This window comes from Schistocerca cancellata, chromosome 1 (genome assembly GCF_023864275.1).
Source record: "Schistocerca cancellata isolate TAMUIC-IGC-003103 chromosome 1, iqSchCanc2.1, whole genome shotgun sequence".
Taxonomy (NCBI): Eukaryota; Metazoa; Arthropoda; class Insecta; order Orthoptera; family Acrididae; genus Schistocerca; species Schistocerca cancellata.
Window position 1 is genome coordinate 622,143,848 of NC_064626.1, and position 26,078 is coordinate 622,169,925.

Below are 26,078 nucleotides of genomic sequence, written 5' to 3' on the forward strand. Positions count from 1 at the left end.
AACATTCGAAAACTCCTGGAGGCGGGGAGGGGGAAAACTGGTAGCGACAGGAAGGGTATCAGACCGCCCTCTATCACTAACATCCTCAAATCCAAAACTTAACATGCCGGTCCCGTGATTGCGGGATAAAGGGCAGGAAAATGAGAAAGAGAAAGGACCCGGCTATCATTAGGAAAAATTCATTAATTCATACGACAGAGCAGTCCAGTCAACACACTGCATTGCAGAAGAAATACATATTTTCTTTTACTTCATATGCGTTCTGTACTTTTTCTAAACTACGGTCAGCAGTTCTTTGGCATGTTTATTTGCAAGAAATCACTAGTGTGATGTTACATGTTCCTGTTAGTTAGTAATATCCTGCTCGGTACTGCCATATTCTGGTGTCTGGCCTTATGATTCTTTCATTGTTACCCATATAGGTCTCCGAAAATTTTGTAATCCTACCATGGCATTTATATTATTATTTCGCTTATGGAAACTTAGGCTTTTTAAGAATCGGTATGATCATGGCCAGTACGCCAAAACTGGTAACATGTTAATAAGGAAGAATTGCGTCTTGGACTTTCATTTTATTTACCTGGTCAGAGGTTTATACTGTAGTATTTTTGCTTTCTATATATGCGTGCGAATTCCAGCCGATTGGAATTATTTTACCTGCACACATGCAAATTTATCAGCATGTAGAGTTACGAGACACACAGTTTGGTATATTCCTCAGCTTCGACACTTTTGTTAATGCATTTCCTATCAGATTGTTTTTCGCAGTATTCTGTCGGAGAATTGATGTACCTAAACGTGATCTCACGGAGCGGATTATTTTCTTATCCTCGATCTCTTGTGCATAATACCAAATATCCACGATAAACGAGCCACATTACTTTTGTTAAATTCATACATCATCACTAGTAGTACGATATTTGAATACATTTTAATGTCTTTTTTCTTAAGTAGCTTCGCTAAGTAGTTGCAAAGTGCCCTGTACAACAAAATTGTCATAACATACCAGTACCGAACCGTACAGAGACTGAGCAACTTGTGCCAGTCACAGAGGATCTTTGTCCCTGTGGCCGGCCGGAGTGGCCGAGCGGTTCTAGGCACTACAGTGTGGAACCGCGCGACCGCTACGGTCGCAGGTTCGAATCCTGCCTCGGGCATGGATGTGTGTGATGTCCTTAGGTTAGTTAGGTTTAAGTAGTTCTAAGTTCTAGGCGACTGATGACCTCAGAAGTTAAGTCGCATAGTGCTCAGAGCCATTTGAACCATTTTGTGTCCCTGTGACACAGTGCTCGCAACCAACCACACTATAATGGATTGCTTGCGAAGGCTTGCGAGGGTGCTTACAGTTGGGTGCTGATCACTTGATCGAGGGCGCCAAGGTGACAACAGTTGCGTATAAAGTTTATCTGTTTATGGTAAGGTTAACTTACTGTCGCAACTATGAATAAAAGTTCTTTTGAGTCACGATACACTAGGTTATAAGAGCAATAATAATAATAATAATAACAGTCATACCAAGAACTCAATTGACGTGTTCAAACCTTGACAGCCAAAAACTGTCCACAAAATATGGTCGAACCGCAGGAATCGCGTAAATCAAGTACCTAGAATTTGCTAGAGGAGAAGGAAACGTCACAGAAAATTTGCCTGCAAAAATTCACTTGGCCTACAGAATAATTCACGACATCTAAAACAAAAAATGGCACTACAACACAAATATCATACCAGAAACCCACAGGAACTCTCATTTGACATGAAAGGCCACATGTAAAATACTCCTAGAAAGGAACCTTAAATTGGAGAAAGTTTCTTAGCCCAAAAAGAAGGTAAGATGTCTACAGACTAAAACCCAGAAAAACAACAGAAAAATTATCCAACGTCGTGGCAAACATCCGAAAGGCAAGTAGTCCTGAAGCAACAAGACGTACCCACAAAGAAGTGCAGTATGAGAACAAAGCTGGAGGGAAAAATTTGGGCTGAAGATAGAGAAATAAAGGAAAAGAAAGAGAGAGCTGGATGGAACTTGAGAATATTGATATAGCCAATATTTACTGATGATAATTAATTTATTATACAAGCAGTTTCGGTCCACAGACCATCGCAAGGCACAACAAAGAATTTACTCCAACAAAGGAGATATAATCATTCCTGATGATGGTCTGTGGATCGAAACTGCTTCCGTAAAACAGAAATTTTTATCGGCAGCTCTTGGCTGGGAATCATGACGTTATATAGCCTTCTGCGTTGGTCCATCATGGCCAGGGAACATCGGCTGGTAAGTAATTTTCAACGTCAATGAAATTCCTCAACAGCCGTATACTTTAAGATATTTCATTTTAGTCTGAAAGCAACTAATAAAATAAAACATCTTAAAGTTTCTGGTGAACTTTATTGACATTGAAAATTATATCGCCTTTGTTAGTGTAATTTCTTCGTTACGCCTTGTGATGGTCTGTGAACCGAAACTACTTCTATAATAAACAAATTCTTATCGGAAGATATTGCTATGAAACACGTAGGATTCAATGGCACCTAGTAATAGCTTCCGTTATTTGATGGTGATGTTGTTGTTGTTGTGGTCTTCAGTCCTGAGACTGGTTTGATGCAGCTCTCCATGCTACTCTATCCTGTGCAAGCTTCTTCATCTCCCAGTACCTACTGCATCCTACATCCTTCTGAATCTGCTTAGTGTATTCATCTCTTGGTCTCCCCCTACGATTTTTACCCTCCACGCTGCCCTCCAATATTAAATTGGTGATCCCTTGATGCCTCAGAACATGTCCTACCAACCGATCCCTTCTTCTGGTCAAGTTGTGCCACAAACTTCTCTTCTCCCCAATCCTATTCAATACTTCCTCATTAGTTACGTGATCTACCCATCTAATCTTCAGCATTCTTCTGTAGCACCACATTTCGAAAGCTTCTATTCTCTTCTTGTCCAAACTATTTATCGTCCATGTTTCGCTTCCATACATGGCTACACTCCATACAAATACTTTCAGAAATGACTTCCTGACACTTAAATCTATACTCGATGTTAACAAATTTCTCTCCTTCAGAAACGCTTTCCTTGGCATTGCCAGTCTACATTTTATATCCTCTCTACTTCGACCATCATCAGTTATTTTGCTCCCCAAATAGCAAAACTCCTTTACTACTTTAAGTGTCTCATTTCCTAATCAAATACCCTCAACATCACCCGACTTAATTCGACTACATTCCATTATCCTCGTTTTGCTTTTGTTGATGTTCATCTTATATCCTCCTTTCAAGACACTGTCCATTCCGTTCAACTGCTCTTCCAAGTAATTTGCTGTCTCTGACAGAATTACAATGTCATCGGCGAACCTCAAAGTTTTTATTTCTTCTCCATGGATTTTAATACCTACTCCGAATTTTTCTTTTGTTTCCTTTACTGCTTGCTCAATATACAGATTGAATAACATCGGGGAGAGGCTACAACCCTGTCTCACTCCCTTCCCAACCACTGCTTCCCTTTCATGCCCCTCGACTCTTATAACTGCCATCTGGTTTCTGTACAAATCGTAAATAGCCTTTCGCTCCCTGTATTTTACCCCTGCCACCTTTAGAATTTGAAAGAGAGTATTCCAGTCAACATTGTCAAAAGCTTTCTCTAAGTCTACAAATGCTAGAAACGTAGGTTTGCCTTTCCTTAATCTTTCTTCTAAGATAAGTCGTAAGGTCAGTATTGCCTCACGTGTTCCAGTATTTCTACGGAATCCAAACTGATCTTCCCCGATGTCGGCTTCTACTAGTTTTTCCATTCGTCTGTAAAGAATTCGTGTTAGTATTTTGCAGCTGTGGCTTATTAAACTGATTGTTCGGTAATTTTCACATCTGTCAACACCGGCTTTCTTTGGGATTGGAATTATTATATTCTTCTTGAAGTCTGAGGGTATTTCGCCTGTTTCATACATCTTGCTCACCAGATGGTAGAGTTTTGTCAGGACTGGCTCTCCCAAGGCCGTCAGTAGTTCCAATGGAATGTTGTCTACTCCAGGGGCCTTGTTTCGACTTAGGTCTTTCAGTGCTCTGTCAAACTCTTCACGCAGTATCGTATCTCCCATTTCATCTTCATCTACATCCTCTTCCATTTCCATAATATTGTCCTCAAGTAGATCGCCCTTGTATAGACCCTCTATATACTCCTTCCACCTTTCTGCCTTCCCTTCTTTGCTTAGAACTGGGTTTCCATCTGAGCTCTTGATGTTCATACAAGTGGTTCTCTTATCTCCAAAGGTCTCTTTAATTTTCCTGTAGGCAGTATCTATCTTAACCCTATTGAGATAGTCCTCTACATCCTTACATTTGTCCTCTAGCCATCCCTGCTTAGCCATTTTGCACTTCCTGTCGATCTCATTTATGAGACGTTTGTAATCCTTTTTGCCTGCTTCATTTACTGCATTTTTATATTTTCTCCTTTCATCAAATAAATTCAATATTTCTTCTGTTACCCAGGGATTTCTACTAGCCCTCGTCTTTTTACCTACTTGATCCTCTGCTGCCTTCACTACTTCATCCCTCAAAGCTACCCATTCTTCTTCTACTGTATTTCTTTCCCCCATTCCTGTCAGTTGTTCCCTTATGCTCTTCCTGAAACTCTCTACAACCTCTGGTTCTTTCAGTTTATCCAGGTCCCATCTCCTTAAATTCCCACCTTTTTGCAGTTTCTTCAGTTTTAATCTACAGTTCATAACCAATAGATTGTGGTCAGAGTCCACATCTGCCCCTGGGAATGTCTTACAATTTAAAACCTGGTTCCTAAATCTCTGTCTTACCATTATATAATCTGTCTGATACCTTTTAGTATCTCCAGGGTTCTTCCATGTATACAACCTTCTATCATGATTCTTAAACCAAGTGTTAGCTATGATTAAGTTGTGCTCTGTGCAAAATTCTACCAGGCGGCTTCCCCTTACATTTCTTAGCCCCAATCCATATTCACCTACTACGTTTCCTTCTCTCCCTTTTCCTACACTCGAATTCCAGTCACCCATGACTATTAAATTTTCGTCTCCCTTCACTATCTGAATAATTCCTTTTATTTCATCATACATTTCTTCAATTTCTTCGTCATCTGCAGAGCTAGTTGGCATATAAACTTGTACTACTGTAGTAGGTGTGGGCTGCGTATCTATCTTGGCCACAATAATGCGTTCACTATGCTGTTTGTAGTAGCTTACCCGCATTCCTATTTTCCTATTCATTATTAAACCTACTCCTGCATTACCCCTATTTGACTTTGTGTTTATAACCCTAAAGTCACCTGACCAGAAGTCTTGTTCCTCCTGCCACCGAACTTCACTAATTCCCACTATATCTAACTTTAACCTATCCATTTCCCTTTTTAAATTTTCTAACCTACCTGCCCGATTAAGTGTTCTGACATTCCACGCTCCGATCCGTAGAACGCCAGTTCTCTTTCTCCTGATAACGACGTCCTCTTGAGTAGTCCCCGCCCGGAGATCCGAATGGGGGACTATTTTACCTCCGGAATATTTTACCCAAGAGGACGCCATCATCATTTAATCATACAGTAAAGCTGCATGCTCTCGGGAAAAATTACGGCCGTAGTTTCCCCTTGCTTTCAGCCGTTCGCAGTACCAGCACAGCAAGGCCGTTTTGGTTATTGTTACAAGGCCAGATCAGTCAATCATCCAGACTGTTGCCCCTGCAACTACTGAAAAGGCTGCTGCCCCTCTTCAGGAACCACACGTTTGTCTGGCCTCTCAACAGATACCCCTCCGTTGTGGTTGTACCTACGGTACGGCTATCTGCATCGCTGAGGCACGCAAGCCTCCCCACCAACGGCAAGGTCCATGGTTCATGGGGGGGATGATGGTGATGGGAGGAGCAATTTCAATATTTAATATAGTGCTACATACTGTACTTTTCCAGCTCTCAACATAACTTAGGAAGATTTTTGTGACACAGTAATGGATCGCATACAGGATGTCTTAAGGTGCGCTTTCGGCTACGCAGGTCTCACATCATCGAAGCGAAGATGAACATTCTGCTGGTGGGCGAGAGGAAGACGCCCGAGGGCGAGCATCTTCTGCCGTACCACACGGAGCTGCGACACGAGGTGGGGAACCGGCGCTTCTTCTTGCTCTGGCCGGAGACCGTCGTGCACCGCATCGACGCCCGCTCGCCGCTCTACCGCATGTCTGCCGCTGACATGGCTGCCTCCGACCTGGAGGTGCGTATCGCGCTTGTAGCTCGCGCATATTAATCCCTCTTGACATTAGTCTACCTTCAGAAGTTACAAGTACTGCAAGAAACCGGCAACAAGAGTAATTTTTTTATCATTTCCTGTCCTCTCTTCCGATTACCCTGACAGGGCTGAGCAGCAGTTTGGTGTAAGGTGCCCTTCACTGGCCACAGGTCCAGTCACACCACTTAAACCTCGTCCTGTACACGAGACTATTCGTTTTTAAAGTAACACGTCTTCCATGTCAGAACTTTTGCTGTGTTATACGGGGTTGACTGAAGTTTTAATTATCACCAAGAAAAATAAAGTTACGTAATCATGTTCTGTTTAGGGTAAATCAGGGTGATATGGTGAACAAAAAATTTGGGCCTCGTAGAAGACAACAAATTGTTTATTTAAACAAAATAAAAACACTCTCCTTTCACAAAATACATAAGTAACACATTAACAGTACCACGTCCTCTTTAAAGCACTACAAAAGTTAAAAAAAACTTATTTTTATCAATTTCACCCATGTATGCCCTATGGGTGAAATAGTGAACTTATTTCCCCTGCTTTTTGCCACATACGTCACTCATAGATTCATATTTTGAACAGTCTTCATGCAGCCAACGTTGGCAGCTAATACATTTGATCCAATCCACATCCTTTTTAGTGCAACTGTACAGTTCACCGCACCCTACACAACAACACTCTTCATCATCCGCGTCGTCGTCATCGTCGTGCAATTGGATATCCAGTGTCGAGTCGGATTCGGTGTCAGTGGTAGACGCTTTTCGTTTCTTAGGCTGCTTCTTTTTCATAATTCCTTTGGTAGTCTCTTTGGTTACGGTTTTTCTTTTGGTTACGGTTTTTCCTTTGGTTACGGTTTCTCCTTTGGTCATCGTTTTTAAAGTAACACGTCTTCCATGTCAGAACTTTTGCTGTGTTTAGCATTTGCTCTACTCTTCACTGACTCATTTTGTCGTTTTCTGTTTCGCAGGTTGTCGATTTGCGGATCGAGAGTTCCGGATTTCTTTTTAAGAATAAATGTAGCCAGTCCATTTCAGCAATTTCCTTTTCTCGGTTAAATTTGTGATGTTGGTTATATTTCTCAGCTAGTTTATATGCCATGGTACGTACTTCTGTCCTTGTCGGTGCAAATCCGAAGTTTTGTAATTTTATGAAATGTTTTACCAACTTTTTCTCACATTCTTGTGTTAGTACAGGCGACCCACCCAAAGGTTTTTTCGTAAAGCACCCGTTCGCTAATCGTCTCTTCAGCGTTGACCATGGAACGTGAAACTCCTTTGAGGCTTTATTCAGGCTCATTCCATTTTGCACCGCTTTTACGGCATCGTTAAGTTGCTCCTCTGTCCAATCAGCACAGCTGGATCCTTTTTGTCTTTTGTAAAATGTAGGCATCTTAGCCTGGAACAATGGCGGTAGTTAGAACACTTACTTTTTTAATCACTGACAAATCAAACTGTACTCGCAAAAAAATATAAAAACTAATTTTTAAATTAACGATTGTATTGAGACGTCGGATAAAACACTATATAACTCTCGCATGGGATAGGAAACGCTAACATTTCATGACTTGTCAAAAACCCTGGTTGGAATGTACCTAAATAAAAGCTTTACACTTTACACATAAGAAAAGTCCTTCACTGCATCACCCCTGGCCCAGATCACCATTTCTCCCATTTGCTTTGGGTGAAATGGTGAATAGCGCGGCAAGAAGTTCAAAACACTAAACGCAATGATTTCTGGGTTATGTAGTACATAAGCAGTATAAGAAGGCAGAATATATCAAAAAATACCCCGCAGACTACGCTACCTGAAGTAACATCTACAAATGCGTGCAGCATATAAAAATTATTTAGCATCGAAAACAGTTTTGTACAAAGTACTTACGGTTTTTAAAACGGAGCTGGTTTTCAACACGTGCACATTGCACAGATGATCCGAGACTGTTGGCATGCAGACATACAGAGACAGTTGTTTAACCAGTAAAGAATTAAAGCAATTCACCAGTTCACCCGATTCACCATATCACCCTGACTTACCTTATTTGCTGGTATATATCTACACACACTACTCTGCCACTTACCATACCACAACGATAGAGAGGCCGAAACAAAATGGGGAAGCCCAGTGATAAAGGTGAAATGGACTGGGCCTTTTTGTTTTGTAGCACCAGAAGTAGACTTTAATGGCTACAAATTAAATGAAACACTCTTTGTAAAATTCTTTCAGATCCATCTGGATAAGTTAAAGTGGAGGCAGTACGTAGATAAACTAAGCATGACTAGTTGACCTGCGCGAATAATTAGCACTGTATCCTGATCAGTCATCGACGTGTAATTGAGTAATGAAGAAGTAAGTAAATGCAAGTATTTATTAACAAAAGCCATTACCTTTTGAATAGCAGTAACAAATATTAGTCTCATTAAAAAATCAGTATAATTATGCATACAATAGAGTTAATTGTAAAACGTATGGAAAGCAAATATTCTGTTTATCAGATTAACTTGATTTTTTAAAAAATTCTTTACTTTACAAAATTTCTTTGAAAACAGTTTCAGCAATTATAATGTGTGTTACTTTTTGGCTGTATATATCTTTAACACAAATATAAAATCATAGAATTTTCGAGCTCGTCAAAAAGCCATGTGTTACTGTCCATGCGGAAAAACAGGTTCTGCTAGATACAATTTTGCCCTTTGAAGCGTCTGACTTTGTGCTTTGTTAATGGTCTTAGCGTAGGCTAATTTTATTGGGGATTTCTTTCTTAATGTTTGGAAGAGACGGTATTATGGAGTATGAGCACAGTTTTATCGGAGTCAGTGAATTTAACGGTGATGATGTACTCAAATATGTACGTTGCCTCTAATCTTGCACCATTGTTTAATCACTCCCTGATCAGTGTTAGTATTTCTAACTAACATAATAACAGCATATATCTTTAAAAGCAGTTCTCAAGGTGGTGAAATAGAAGGATTAAAAGAGTTCAAGATTTCTACCGGGTAAAATTGAACTTTGTTTATTTCTTCAAGCTGGACAGAATCAGAACTGAGATAAACCTTTGTCTCTCCAGATAACAAATTGGAAATGATGTATTAATTAATTGTGATTAAAATCATCAGTTGTTGGAGATAGAACTGCCGTTGGATAGAATTTCGAAACATTTCGTTCACTGATTTCTGTGGCATTGAATACGGTGGTAAGAAACTGGCGTAAATACATTAACAACGTTTAGGATTTTTGATCGCTGCATTGGAGTAATCTGATTTTTTTCATCACCGAGACCCAATTTAGCAACTATCGAGTAAAAACGTGATCGCAATTTGTCCTCATATTTTGAGTCAATTTAAGGTTTTTAAATTGAGACCGTAAATATGATCGTTTAACTGTAGTTTCTCTTGGAATATCTAAAGACCAGTAATACTTGACGGAAATCTCGATCAAACAGAATTATTTTGCTTCCATAAGGGAGGACACCATTCATGATGTATCTTAAAAGTCAACTGATAGCTCTTGGAGCGTGTTTGGGAACCGCTGGCAAATCTATCGATTCTGTAAGTTATTTCAAAAAATTTCTATATCATTCCAAAATTGTAAAGTCCTATTTGATTGACCCTGTATATTATTTCTCAATGGTGTTTTTAGTCGGTACGCTTCATCTACCATATTACTTAATTAAAATTAATGATTGATACATCATGTCCACGATTTTGTTCATCACTAATGACGAAAATTACACAATTAGTTTAAACTTATTGCTTTTGTTAAAAATATTTTGAAAACATTGTGGCTTTTCACCATCATATGTACACTCGTATTCTGTTCGAAGAGGTCGGAGTCACAGAGAAGCCGTGCATCCATGGTGTGAGTGCGAATCGGTGAGACCGATGTGTTTAAGATGGGTAAAACCCATGTGATGCGTGTCCCCCTGAACTGGCAGCAAACTGTGACACACAGTTTTATAGACAAATGTTTCACCTGGGCCTTCCAGTCTGTCAGTGAAGTAACAACTGGGATCGTATTTCTCACAGAACGTAGGACTTTCTCAGCTATTGCGTTCTGTTCTTCGTTTCGCTTCTCATAAGCTGTCTTGCCATTCGTACACTGTTCTTCTACTTTATAGGCTTCTTTTGTGTGTTATGCGACGATCACAACAGGTGTCGAATGTTCAAATGTGTGTGAAATCGCCTGCATCTCGTGGTCGTGCGGTAGCGTTCTCGCTTCCCACGCCCGGGTTCCCGGGTTCGATTCCCGGCGGCGTCAGGGATTTTCTCTGCCTCGTGATGGCTGGGTGTTGTGTGCGGTCCTTAGGTTAGTTAGGTTTAAGTAGTTCTAAGTTCTAGGGGACTGATGATCATAGATGTTAAGTCCCACAGTACTCAGAGCCATTTGAACCATTTTTTTGTGTGAAATCTTATGGAAGTTAACTCCAAGGTCATCAGTCGCTAAGCTTACACACTACTTAACCTAAATTATCCTAAGGACAAACACACACACCCATACCCCAGGGAGGACTCGAACCTCCGCCGGGACCAGCCGCACAGTCCATGACGGTAGCGCCCTAGACCGCTCGGCTAATCCCGCGCGGCTACAACAGGTGTCGGCAGGCTGAATTGTTGGCAGGGTTTACCATAATATTTAAAAATATTCTCCAATCCCAATGGTGTGCAGTTTTAGCCTTCAGATGACGTGAGCTGACCCTGAAAATTTTCTGAACGTCCTAAAATGTTGTCCACAACTCAGATATATTGGCAGAACAGAATACGAGTGTACATATGATGGTGAAAAGCCACAATGTTTTCAAAATATTTTTAACAAAAGCAATAAGTTTAAACTAATTGTGTAATTTTCGTCATTAGTGATGAACAAAATCGTGGACATGATGTATCAATCATTAATTTTAATTAAGTAATATGGTAGATGAAGCGTACCGACTAAAAACACCATTGAGAAATAATATACAGGGTCAATCAAATAGGACTTTACAATTTTGGAATGATATAGAAATTTTTTGAAATAACTTACAGAATCGATAGATTTGCCACTTTGTAACAATCACTTTCAAGTTTCACACAGAAACAGAAGTTTCACAGAAGTGTCATAATTTCGGTTCGATGTGATTGCCATTTGTGATATAGCAAACATTCCACCAGTAATCAGTTTCTTCCCACACTCGTTGCAGCAAATAGGATGTAACTTGTGCAACGGCAGCGTAGATGCGGTTTTACAGGCTTATAGGGGAGGAACAAACACACGGTTGTTAATGAAACCCCAAAGAAAGAAACCCTGTGCTGCCAAGTCTGGCGGGCGAGGTGGCCATGTGTTTGGCCCTTCACGGCCAATCTATCGACGTGGGAAGCGGCTCTAGATGAAACCTTAAACTTCCACGAAAAAATGACGTGGTGCAACGTCTTGCTGGTAGTAAACCATCCCATCTCGGTCATATTCATCGATCTGTCGAATTAATAAATTTTCAAGTATTCCAGATACACAAAACACAGTGAGAACGCTCCGCACCAGTGGAAGTAGCCATTTTAGCTGTGCACAATGATGGTGCTCCTGGTGGCGGAATGGTGTACTGATCCACTCTGTGAATCAAACTTGAGGTTGTTTGCTAGAAAATGATTCATCCAACGCTGTAAGATGTCTCAAAAAATTTGTCATCACAAAGTTGCAAAATCCTTTTTGACTCATCCTGTTATGATTCTCAGTTTACGGTGTTATCGCTCAATGTGTTGGTCCAAAGTCGAGAGCGCTGGCTGATTTTGCATATTTTCGCTTCCAGTTGTCTTACAGAATCTTCTGGGGTCGTTCACCTAAAATAAATGAGGTGTTTGTTCAGCAAAAGCGAACAATAAGAATATTGTGTTAAGCTTTTTTAAGGAATACTTGCACGAAATTCCCAATAAATTTACTCCGTAATGGTTTTCGTTACTGATAATAAAAGTTGGTTTCGACTGAACTGTGGTTTACTAATAAAAGACACAAAAACAATTTTCATGTAGACCACGACTCCTTGTCTAGTGTTCAGAATAGCGCTGCGTAGTGTAGTGGGATGATCCAACTAATTACTAATAAAGAAAGAAATTGGGAATCCCAGCAATTAAAAACATTTCTCATTGACAGCTCTTTCTACAAATTATCTGAATATAGACGATACTAAAAAGTGTCGAATTCTTTGAGAGGTAGTAGTGCTCATCTAAACAAGAAAAATAAGTCCAATAAACGCATACTTTGTGAGATAAATACGTGGTTATACGAAGCGCTGCGCAACGCTTGGTTGCGGATATTAACACAGTCGATGCACTGGCGTGTCGTCAAATGTGTCGGCAGTGTATGAAGAGGTCTTATTCACACTACTCTACATACCATTAGGTGATCTGCAGTCAGTTGTGTGGTTCGGGTCGTTTTGTAGGCCACGTTAGTTTTCGTCGTGTTTGTGTGCCTTACTATTCAGTACTGTCAGTCTTGGGAGCGTCACATGGTGTATTACATTATTCCAAGGATTCACTTACGTGTTAACTGTTATCGCACTGTTTGTGCGTACAGATGGTTTAATACATCTACATTTTCTTTCTTCCACCACTTGTTAGCAGTGGAAGGCTGCTACCCGGCAACTGAAATGGTTGATATGATATGATATTCTGCAAGGTGAGCCCGTGCCCACTATGCTGAAAAATATCCACAGCGCAGAGTGCCCTGTGATAAGCTGTTCGGCAGACTTTTCTAGCGTCTGAGGGACAGAAGTACCCTTGCACCTCGGAAGACTGACGGTGGAAGGCACCACACAGTCCACACGTCTGACATAGAGGAGCGTTTGCTGCGTTTATTGGAAGAAACACCTGGGACCAGTGTGCGACGACTCACAGCAGCAGAAAGCGTGTTTCACGCTCTTATCTGGAGGGTACTTCATGAACAACTGCTGTGCCCATGTCATCTACAGCGCGTTCAGGCCCTAAGGTCACAGGGTCATCATGACGGACGGCGGTTCTGTCAACGGCTGTTGCAGAAGTGTGCCGCAGATCCACTGTTCACATCCAAGATTTTATTTACCGATGAGGCAGGTTTCACAAGAGATGGTGATGTGAGTTTCCATAACCAGCATGTATGGGCATCAACATCGATTCTCAATCAATGTTTGGGCAGGTGTGCTTGATGATAGAGTAATAGCGCCATAGCGCTACCACAAAGGTTAACTGGGCCTCGTTATCTGAACTTTGTCATTAATGTATTGCCTACCTTGCTGGAGGCTGTGGCATTTCAGCAACGAATACAAATGTGGCTCATGCGTGATGGCGCACCAGCCCACTTTCGTCACATTGTGCGCGAACATCAGACACAGGCCTTTCAGGACCTTTGGATTGGTCGGGGGCTGCGGGCAGACCTTGGCCTGCTCGTTCCCCAGACCTCAATCCCCTAGACTTTTGGTTATAGGGATACTTGTACGAATTGGCCTATGTCACGCCAATCAAAGATGTGCGGACACTACGGGGACTCGTCTTCAATGCGTGCTAGCATGTACAACAATAACCGGGAATTCTTTCTTACGTCGGAGAGCACGGGGATGCATTGTCATAAATGGAAGCCACGTTGAACACCTCCTGTAACAGTGTGTATGGCAGAAAGTATGCATTTCTGGACCCATGTTTATAGGTCTTATCTCAGAAAGTATGCATTTCTGGTCGCATGTTTACTGGAATTATTTTTGTTGTTTCGGTGAGTATTAGCACCTCCATAGTATTCGACACTTGCTTTGAACAACCTCTCCAGATTCAAGGACTGAAAAATTCTTAGTGGGAAATAGTAGCGTTCTTTGTAAAGTTACACAACAACCAATAAAATTGCTATACATAGCACTCAGCATTTACAGATGTAAGAAAACATTTTCTTTATGAAATACCATTGTAATCTAGCAAATATTTAGCTATTAATAGCGGATAAACAGTAGCTATACAGTAAAACTGCTGAGGCAGAAGCCTTTTTTAAGGAAGCATGTTTCTCTCTACTTTTCAAGTGATGCGAAATTGGTGAAGTGAATAACTAACACAAAACTCACTTATTGCGTGTATGAACGTCCCCAAACTCATCCTGATCAATTCGAAATACGAGTAAATTAACTGAATGGGAATGTCTTGGTTCAAAATGGCTCTGAGCACTATGGGACTCAACTGCTGTGGTCATACGTCCCCTAGAACTTAGAACTACTTAAACCTAACTAACCTAAGGACATCACACACATCCATGCCCGAGGCAGGATTCGAACCTGCGACCGTAGCGGTCGTGCGGTTCCAGACTGTAGCGCCTTTAACCGCTCGTCCACTCCGGCCGGCCGAATGTCTAGGCATCTGCTGTGTAGTGTATAGATGTACTACCTATTACTGACATGTAAGTTTGTGCCAGACTGGGACTCGAGCCCAGACTCCCCACTCACCGTGAACGGTGGCGTTATCCACTTCAGCTATCCGTATACGCCTCATAGGCCTCATGGGCCGACCCACACTTCCATACGTCACACTGTCTGCATCCCTATGCCATAATCTCCTACAGTCATGCTTAATGTTCGCAGAATTACTCTGTCTTCCCGCACCAGTAAGGGCGAGACTATGAGGAATCGATACCCATGATACTATCATCTTGTGTGCGCCACGGCATGTAACATTTACTTGAGTTTATGAATGAAGAGATATTAATGATCGTCAGCCGTCCGAAATTAATTCGAAATAGATTCGCTAAATGCGAATATCTTAGCGTCAGCTGTGTTGGGTATAGATAGGGAAGTAGACAGTAGAAGTTTGGGTCGAAAGCGAGCTTTGCTCGGATAGCCGCAGTAGTTAAGGCGACCGCTCGAATAAGCAGGAAATCTGCGTTCGAGTCTCGGTCCGGCACAAGTTTTCGTGTGTCGCTAATAGGTTGCACGTCTGTACCTAACAAAGCTGATGCCAAGATATTCATTAAGTGAATTTATTTCGAATTAATTTCTGATGCCTGTCAGTAATGTCTGTTTATCCAGACATGCGAGTAAATAGTATCCTGATCAGTTGACATTAGCTGAAAACATTTAAGGCAACTTTATATTCTAGGACGTACTCCTCTTGAGTGTAGAAAAATTTCAAACATAGCTTCCGCTATTCATTCCCTGTTTATTTGTGATAACAGTTGCATGTGGACGCAGTAAGAACTCGAGTGTAAAGTCTGCAGGATTAGTTTGTGACAGTGATGCTTTAAGCACGCTTACACCGGTACTGCATATACAGTTGTATAGTAGAATTGTGTATTCGGGATCGACTATTTCTGTTCACTGTAGAAGCTATTAAAACTACAAAGTGCATCCTTCGATTGGCAGAGCACTTCTTGATTAGCAACGTACGATGTTCAGGCGTCAGTAGCTAAATAAGCGTACCGGGTATGAATGTGTGAGTTTGACAAGCTTCTTCATCCTACTGTCAATTAAGCCGACACGCAGGTGAGTGAACAACAGTGTTGTGGCTACGTGCTTTTATTGTTCACCCGAACGTCACACACGACGGTAGCATACGATCACAGAACAGAACCAGAAGAAACCCACCTATGCGTCACAGATATCGTGAGTCTCAGGCCCAGTTCCAACAGAAGTGGCATGGCGCAGCCGTCTGGCGGGGACGTGCCTCTGTTTCAAGCCACCTCCACGTTAAAGAATGAAGAGGTTCACACAGAGCCTGCGTGACGAAGACGCATCACACCGTGGTCCGCGCCACATCTCGTTGTAGCCACGAGTGGCGCACTGCAGCCAGGTGTGGCAGAGACATTCAAGTAACGTGCTGCTGTTTTAATTAATTTGAAGTGTCAAAATGCAAGATGATATAGCGCTACATCCGTCTCTCTAGTTAGTTTCTCAGTATTTTTTTTTAATTTCGGGAAAAAAGTTTAAAAGCACAATTTTGCAATTCGTTTTCTTCTCCCCTATGCAATCTTTCCCATTCCCTTTTGAGGAACTATTCGACAAAAAAACTGATTCATTCACACATTATAATCCGAATCGCAGCTTAACAATGAACTTTATCTGTTTTGTATTTTGCTTACAGTAGCTTCGATATTTCGAAAGTAAGTTCGATATTTCGAAAGTAAGTAAGTGCCACGTACAATTAGAAAAGTTTGCAGTGCAAAATGTAGTCACTGGCCGGTTTACGTTTGTTGCGTTTTAGGTCCCACACCGTTGCGTAAAAAAATTGAGATAACATAGCGAATGCCATATCTCTTTCTAGTTGCGAGTAAATAAATGATATATTTTGACATTCTGCCACGACGAGCCGCGACGCGCCACACTCGACGTTATGGCCACACACTGTTCGGATTTGTGGCGCGTGTTTCTCTTTTATGTCTGATTTATGTAGTCAGTTACAACCACATTTTAAGTCAACATTACATCAAGAGTTATTTTCATTTTAAAACAAGAGGTAGACAATGGCAGATCCAGCGGCAAAGTTAGCTATGTAGTGTATATATGAATTTTTCTTGCCTGCAATAACAGTTTTTTTCATTGAGGCCGGCTGGTGTGGCCGAGCGGTTCTAGGCGCTTCAGTCTGCAACCGCGCGACCGCTACGGTCGCAGGTTCGAATCCTGCCTCGGTTATGGATGTGTGTGATGTCCTTAGGTTAGTTAGGTTTAAGTAGTTCTAAGTTCTAGGGGACTGATGACCTCAGATGTTAAGTCCCATAGTGCTCAGAGCCATTTGAACCATTTTTGAGTTTCATTGACAAAACTTTCAGTAAATGATTTTCTTCACATATTGTTGAACAAATGGCTTGGTACTTTGCTACTGATATAACTAAAATATACTGTGATCCGGGTACTTTATTCTTGTCACTTTTTTACTGGCAGGAGCTTATCATACAAGATAGGGAAAACTAAAATGTTATCTAGCTGCAGATTTCTTTTCCTAGTACCCCTAGGCTTCTTTGCAATGCTTTGAAATTTCCGTGGTTGCTGAATACTATGACTTTTTCTTCCACTTCAGTATAGTAGGAGTGTCAGATAAAATGTGTAGCTGGGCATACTCAGTTACTATGAATGAGCCTGTGTGCAACACCTGGTCTAGTGCCTTGAAATTCTCTGGTTCCATCTTGCAGACAAGGATCCGTTGTCCTTGGCGTTGGCAGTGACTTGAATACAGTCGTCTGGATGAAATGATGTTTTGTTCCTCTTTATAAGGACAAATTCTCTGTCACTATGCTACGTAACGAGAAATTTCTGGTCTACAGCAGTCAATTATATACGGGTGATCAATTGTGAAAATACACTCCTGGAAATGGAAAAACGAACACATTGACACCGGTGTGTCAGACCCACCATACTTGCTCCGGACACTACGAGAGGGCTGTACAAGCAATGATCACACGCACGGCACAGCGGACACACCAGGAACCGCGGTGTTGGCCGTCGAATGGCGCTAGCTGCGCAGCATTTGTGCACCGCCGCCGTCAGTGTCAGCCAGTTTGCCGTGGCATACGGAGCTCCATCGCAGTCTTTAACACTGGTAGCATGCCGCGACAGCGTGGACGTGAACCGTATGTGCAGCTGACGGACTTTGAACGAGGGCGTATAGTGGGCATGCGGGAGGCCGGGTGGACGTACCGCCGAACTGCTCAACACGTGGGGCGTGAGGTCTCCACAGTACATCGATGTTGTCGCCAGTGGTCGGCGGAAGGTGCACGTGCCCGTCGACCTGGGACCGGACCGCAGCGACGCACGGATGCACGCCAAGACCGTAGGATCCTACGCAGTGCCGTAGGGGACCGCACCGCCACTTCCCAGCAAATTAGGGACACTGTTGCTCCTGGGGTATCGGCGAGGACCATTCGCAACCGTCTCCATGAAGCTGGGCTACGGTCCCGCACACCGTTAGGCCGTCTTCCGCTCACGCCCCAACATCGTGCAGCCCGCCTCCAGTGGTGTCGCGACAGGCGTGAATGGAGGGACGAATGGAGACGTGTCGTCTTCAGCGATGAGAGTCGCTTCTGCCTTGGTGCCAATGATGGTCGTATGCGTGTTTGGCGCCGTGCAGGTGAGCGCCACAATCAGGGCTGCATACGACCGAGGCACACAGGGCCAACACTCGGCATCATGGTGTGGAGAGCGATCTCCTACACTGGCCGTACACCACTGGTGATCGTCGAGGCGACACTGAATAGTGCACGGTACATCCAAACCGTCATCGAACCCATCGTTCTACCATTCCTAGACCGGCAAGGGAACTTGCTGTTCCAACAGGACAATGCACGTCCGCATGTATCCCGTGCCACCCAACGTGCTCTAGAAGGTGTAAGTCAACTACCCTGGCCAGCAAGATCTCCGGATCTGTCCCCCATTGAGCATGTTTGGGACTGGATGAAGCGTCGTCTCACGCGGTCTGCACGTCCAGCACGAACGCTGGTCCAACTGAGGCGCCAGGTGGAAATGGCATGGCAAGCCGTTCCACAGGACTACATCCAGCATCTCTACGATCGTCTCCATGGGAGAATAGCAGCCTGCATTGCTGCGAAAGGTGGATATACACTGTACTAGTGCCGACATTCTGTATGCTCTGTTGCCTGTGTCTATGTGCCTGTGGTTCTGTCAGTGTGATCATGTGATGTATCTGACCCCAGGAATGTGTCAATAAAGTTTCTCCTTCCTGGGACAATGAATTCACGGTGTTCTTATTTCAATTTCCAGGAGTGTACGTCCTAGTATTTTCATCATCTCTCACAATATCTGCAATATTTAGGCTTAACCGACGTTCAAGTGAAAATAATACGAAAATAGAAATAATTGTGATCAAAACATTCCATTTTCGTTGCCTTTCTCTAAATGCTGCCCTTCGCCCTTCACTTTTTCTAACACAATACAGAAACACTTTTGAAACACACAAATTCTGGAAAATACATTTTCAGCTCTTTCTTTACGTCGAATATGCCATATTTCATCCCTTTTTTCAATCATAATTGATGTACGTTCTTCGCTGTTTAACATTTACTATGATGATGCAGTACATCATTATCTTCGTCTGATGAAGACGTCTGATGATTCCTCCAACAAACAACCAAGATATGAGCTACGTACATTGATCCAACAGGATGGCTCCCTAGGCCAAAATCCTGCTGCCATCGCCAACGGCTACTAACTGCAGGCTTTAAACTGATGAAACTGTTATGGCGCCAGTGTAAGTTAATCTTAACAGAATGATGTGGAAAACTTAAGAACGCAAGTTACTTTCGCATGCTGTCTCACTCACAAGTAACATAACTCGATGAAACTTGGACCATATATAAAAAGGACTGCTACAGTATAGTACGAAACGTAACTGAAAGAAAAACAATTAGACGAACAGAACTGACACTTTTATTCGACGAGAACCGTACTGAAATCACCGCGATTTATAATGGTCCCCTGGACATTACAAAGGGTGGGACATCGTTCTTAATATGGTGTATGGTCGACAGGGACGAAATTGCATGTTATGCAGCGAGCCCCGATACTGGCCACAAGGTTGGTTAGGAGTTCTTGTGATAGGCCGTCCCATTCCTCCACCAGCGCGGCTAACTTCCGAATACTTGTTGATGCATGTGAGCGTGCTGCAATACTTGCCTCCAACGCATCGATGGGTTTTAAACCGGGGGAACCGGCAGGAAAGTCCATTCGCAAATATCCTCTCTTTCCGAGAGCTTCTCCACCTGTGCTGTTTGATGCGGCCGTACATTTCACACATAAAAATGAAATCATGGCCCACATGGAAGGAGTACAGTGTCACAATAGCGTTCGCCAGTGATTGTACCGTGTTCAAAGATCTGTTGGTCAGTAAATCCATACAAAACTGTGCCTCCCCACACCATAACACCTGAGCTACCACAACGGTCATGCGCGCCAATGTTCCTTGGTGCACTACGTGTTCCCTTGTTCGTCATATGACGGTATGTCCATAATCACTGAGCAGACTAAACCTCCTCTCATCCGAGAGACGCACGCGACTCCACTCCTCGTTGGCCAGTCCCTACGCTCTTGACGCTATACAAACGGCGCCGCCAATGACCGGATGTCAACCGAACAAAACTTACTGGTCGTCGGGAAAAGAGGCCATTCCCATGCAGTCGTCGTGCCATTATGAAGCGTGAGATTGACCGCCTTGCAGTTCTGTTAATCGTAGCTGCAACTGCACCCGCTGTTCGACGTATGTACCTTCATGCCTGTTGTACAATGTACCTGTCAAGCGCTGCTGTAACAGACTGTGGTCGTCCACCTCCTTCTTTCGGGCAGCAATGCCTGTGGTTCGGTATGCTTCCCACGCGCTGAAATAATGCTGTGAGCAATACCAAACTCTTGGGCTCCATTCATCACACTTTTTCTTCTTCCACCTTCCCGACGATTGTTCTCCTCTTGAAATCATACGAATGTTTTCTCTAGACACCACATAGACGTATCACAGAAATTAAAACAATAAATAAACGCGTGTGAAGTATGTTACAACAAAGGAATTCAAAGGTCAAAACTTCCAAAATGGAACGAAACTTCAACAATATTGAAACGTTATGTTTTGACAGAGTACAGAGAAACTGTGTGATTGTGAAAACGTTGCGTTAATTTGTTGCCGCTTATGTGACAAACTGTTATGTATTCATCATTTCCTTGGGAGTGATCAAGTTCACATTCACACTAACACCTAAATTGGGCAAGGAGGCGTGTCTCACTCACTTACCAGGCATACAAATTAGGTGCCTCGATAAGAGAGTCCTATCATATAACACACTTAAGTAGTAGGGATATGGGGTTACGACTCCAGGTTTGATATCAAATTGATATGCAAATTAATTAAATTGATCAATTAATCATCTACCAACCACGCTCACCCCAGTCCCCGACCATGCCCACTCTCATCCCCGGATGACATCACATGTTTTTCTCAGCCTGCATGTCGGTCTCAGCTCCTTCCCCACCCATCCTCTCCACCCTCCCCACACCCACAACCTACCCTATTGGCGGGAATTTCGAATTTCGGCGGGAATTTCTTTGGCCGAGGGCTGTGCTAACGTCCCACCCCACACACCTACGACTTGGCGTGAAATTGAAACTGGCGGTACTCTTTCCGGAACTCAAACCCGTGTTCTCCTGGACGGAAAGCCCAAGTGCACTAACCTAACACAATTATACCATCAGAGGTGCTTGGCATTAATGGGAAATTAAAATTGGCAGTGCCCTTTCCGGGACTCTTAACACTGATTCTACTGGATAGAAAGTGCAAGTGCACCCCCCGACACATGGAAACTGTCCAGATGCAGGAGAGGAAAGTAAGGTTAGTCTACTTTACTTATTTTTGTTAGGAAAAATGAAGTAAAGATAGGTCCTAATTATGTAAATGATCATAAAGATCAGGCTAATTACACAACTATATGTGTGGCGCTGCACAAGGACGGCCTAAAATCGCATATAGATCTCAAGAATTGATGGTACCGTACAATTGGTGTTCTACTGCTGGGAAAAGATTTCGAAATACCACTCGAAATTACTGACAGACACACACAAAATCTACCATTCACCTACGAGCTTTCAGGAAAAAGGCGGGGGTGTAAGGTACTTTATTATTTTTTGTGGGAAATACATTCAACTGATAAGATGCTGCTATTGGACAGAGAAGCTTAAAAATTGTATTACCTGTATGCGTATCAATCTTTGTTTGATGTCAAAAGCCACCCTACAACTCAGGTAATCGAAGCCAATGCACACTATCACAACTGATGGAAAAAATGCATCACAGTCCTAATTACACTTCGAAATTGTCCTGTAAAAACCAGCACTCATAATGATGGGGCATAATGCAATACATTACTGGGGAAGATGGCGTCCAAAGAGATTGTAGAAGAGGCACTAGTTGAATGTGCATTTTCCTTGATGTACAATCACAAACTTCCAAAAACTGAGGACCTCTCATCTCCCCTCACGCCTCTCCCCCCCCCCCCCCCCGCCACCCTCTATCCACCTACAGGAAGGATGCAGGCTTTTTCAAACGGCCACTCCTGTAAGGCCGGTGGCCACAACAGGAATACCGATACCGTTCGTGGTCACTCACGACACGTGGCCTGCCTGAGGAAGCACCACTTAGCACAAAAGGGAAATTTACCAGCACAACCCCGACCCTCCGGAGAAAGCTCCAGATGGCTTTTTCAAAAGTCAGCTGCTTGCAAAACAGGAAGCCCCTCCCACCTATAGCGAGTGCAGCCTCACACCGCAGTCGCTTCAGTACAAAGTGTGATGCTGGCATTCCTAAGAACAAAGCCATGATAAACGAGTTCTATCCCAACCGAGGGTTGTTTGTCTAAAGAGACAGCCGTGACCTCTTAGGGAACTCGCCTGCAGCAGGTCACCGTTCTGCGCTGGACTATTTAACATCAATGCGACTCCTGTAATAAAGTAACTATTAAAAATTGGAAAACACAGTCACGCTGATAAATATCCACTTTACAAGAAAATAGGCAAAGTCCGTTTTATTTTAGTTTTTTGAGCAAAATTCGTATAGTTTTTATGTTCAACTGCTGGATTCAATTCGCATCTCATTATTTTGTGACGTCCAATGAAGTGTACCGCCACCGATCACAAATGATCAGCAGACACATGTCCACCCTGCGTAAAATCAGGAAAAGAAAACTTTGACTATTTTGCTGCAAAAATTACCGATCGCCGCAGATTGTCCTTGTTATCTCGAAACCATCATCGAAGTGCCTAAAGAAAAAGTGATAATTTAAAATCCAAAGAAAAAAATCTCTATTGAGCAATTTCAGCGTGTTGAACAAACGACATGACCTGAGAGCGTTTATTGCGTTCAGTGTCTGTAAATAAACTGTCATGCACGTGTGTACTACAAACATTTCAGACAGTCTTTCACGCCATTGGCTCATATGTTGAAAAAAAACACATTCATTTTACGTTCAACAACAAGAAGCTATAATTCAAGAGGACATAGCTGTTTTGTACACTATGACAGGTCCCGTTTTATCAATATGATGCTATATCATACTAGCATTTACGAAACAAATCGTGAGAGTCTGTCTCGCCCTGTGTAGGTGGGAGATTGAAATTCCATTAAAAGATATCGCCACAACGAAAACAGGAAAATAAACGCTTGTCAAGAATCATTCCGTGGTGCCCTAGCCATCTCCTCCACCCACCAGGTGGCATGTCATTGATATCAATTTGATAGGCTAAGTAATACATTGAACATGAGAGTCACTTTGCGTGACGAGTAACTTTTTCTTTTTCAGGAGTCTGATTCCACTCTACAGGTAGGGCAACTGGGAATCCGCGGAGGGAACACTATGTTCTGTTCAAGGAACGTATAACACTATTGACAAACGACGTATGAAGCTGACCACAGAGGGATTCTACAGCCCACATTATACATTTCACGTAAGGACCGCACTATTAAAAACAAGATCGTAGCGACTATGTTATCGTCACCCTGCAAAAAAAAAAAAAAAAAAAAAAAAAGCGGTTTTGAGTCTACAGGCACGTACGGTCGCTGACAGCGTCACGCTTTGTGGTAGAAATGCAGACCACGATTTGGAATCAAGTCTATCCATTCAACCATATATTTGTTTGGGTCCTGTAGATACGCGTTTTAATGATTACAGCCACTGGTGAATCATATTCGTACCACTCTCATATCTCGAAACGAGTCATCTTTTTTGTACCTATGTGCTAGACATTCAAGCACGCCTGCCCAAACGTTGATTGAGAATCGATGTTGATGCTCTCTTTCCTGAATTTCTTCGGGATTTACATCTGATCATACATGCTGGTTATGGAATTCTTGTCCATGGGAATGAGTATATGGCAGCAAGAGGAATACAGGAAAATGTTTTGATGAAAGCACCGGGAACTGGAGAAACAGACTTTTATTTTTCGTTGAGGCAACGTTTTCCTGTGTGTCTATTGAGGTAATGGTGACACACGCAAGTTGACTAATGATGCTATCTAGAGAGAGAGGGACATGTTGCTGCAGGTCATTTGGCCATTTTTTTCTGTTGTTCTGTCGGGATGCATCAGTTGTGTGACATAACCTGCGTTCGTCTTGCATACAACTGCTTGTTCTGTGTGTGAAGTAGAGCAATGCCTACTTGCAATGGTTAACAGCAAATCTCTCAGTCATCTGAGGACTTCCGTCTTGTTTTGACGCATTCCTCTACAAGAACGAAGACTTATGCGACCTACTCCATTCCTCTGCTACATCTGGGGCATAAACTCGAGTCTTCACTTTATAACTATGATGATCCTAAGTTAGCGACAGGTATTTGTGAGGCACTACAATCCCCATGTACACATCTGCTTGACAAATGTCCTGTTTACAGAGTTAGTAGTGGCATGACCTGTAATTTCACACGTTAAACACCGCTGCTTTGCGTTTATCTCTTTCTTTGTAAGAGGCATTCTTTGTTACTAACGATCAATTGATATAGGACTGATGCAAGCATAGTGTAATTTCTGAACCGTTATCGGATGTGAATAGTGGGGGCTATGCACTTCTGGAAAGCTATATTGTACATGTGTCACAAGGAATAGATGTTTTAAGGAAGTAGTTTTTCATTTTACAGTTTATCACCATAGTTTATCGCAGAGAATCCTGCAAGGAGCATCTAGGTCATGCGCTGGAAATATATTCTAATTTTTTGGATAGTAACAGCGTCGCGTTCTGTATGACTAATAGGTCGGAAACTGCAACGATCTAACTTTATAGCATGTTTTAAGTGCAGAACCTTGTAGCCTCAGGAGTGCATGTGTTTATGTTCTCCCTTACCAACACCTTCTTGGTAATGACTCCAGACACTAGAACAATTCTTTAGATTTGATAGCGCAGTTGATTTGTGTAAAATGCAGCAAACTCTGTCCGTCTGGAGCTCCAACATGCATAAAAACCACTCGTTTCTTATTCTTAACCCTCTGTTATATCATCACAACAGACTCATATCTACTATGCACCGATAAGGGATGCTAACTACCTCGATATTCGCGCATCTGGAGAAATCTTGTGCTCTTGGATGTGTGCAGGGCAGCAGTTACAGCCTCGGTTCGTACTGTTCCTACACGAAACGTGGAATGTAGTGGTCTACTTCTGGTCAGCTGCAGATTAAATCGGTGCTAGTGCTGCAGGGAGCATTGGTCAAAGACAATGCGAGGAGATATTTTGGTCTCTAACTTTATCCTGAAAATGCGAGGATGCCCTGTGAGTCCCATCAACATAGAGAAAGATTGTAAATTATGCACTATGATCGAAATGCTAGCGATATGTAGGTCGCTGTCTGGTATACTTTTGTGTATATCTATGAAAATTAACAATGAATGAACGAACTGCACAGTCATCTATTTACATTCGTGGTGGTACTCACAAAGTAGTGGAGGGGCTGTTTAGTGATGATACAGAAATTGGTAAGCATGCTACGGCGTCGTTGATCGGTGTTGAAATTACAGTGAAACTGCTAAAATTGATCGCACTATCAACTATGATGCTTATTATTACAGCACATCGACGGTGTCTTTTCCATCCCAACCGTCCACTGGTACGCTGTTGATTACCACAGAATGATTGATTGACATCGCTTGTTTGATATGGAGAAAGTGTCTTGGAGGGGGCAAAACTTTCCAGAGATGGGTAACACTGAAACAGTGATCGCGTGTATGGCAGCAATGTGAGGAATCAATCAAATGAACACAACGCCATCAGCTATGCCGTCACTGTGAATGATGAGCTTAAATGTAGAGGTCATCACGCTCCACAATGCCTCTAAACTCTTACAGTTTCCTTAGTTGAGACTGTCTTTTATTTCAGTCACCCAGCACCAA

The 26,078-nt window shown here is 42.6% G+C and overlaps 1 protein-coding gene across 2 annotated transcripts in view; it reads left to right on the forward strand.

Moving 5' to 3' along the window:
• Positions 1-26,078, forward strand: part of LOC126161977 (ATP-sensitive inward rectifier potassium channel 8-like) — a 158,676-nt gene that overhangs the window by 113,290 nt on the left and 19,308 nt on the right. For both annotated transcript variants that reach the window (XM_049918176.1, XM_049918184.1), the window contains exon 5: positions 6,004-6,220. In XM_049918176.1, coding sequence (XP_049774133.1) covers positions 6,004-6,220 — 217 coding nt within the window. The remainder of the gene's footprint in view (positions 1-6,003; positions 6,221-26,078) is intronic.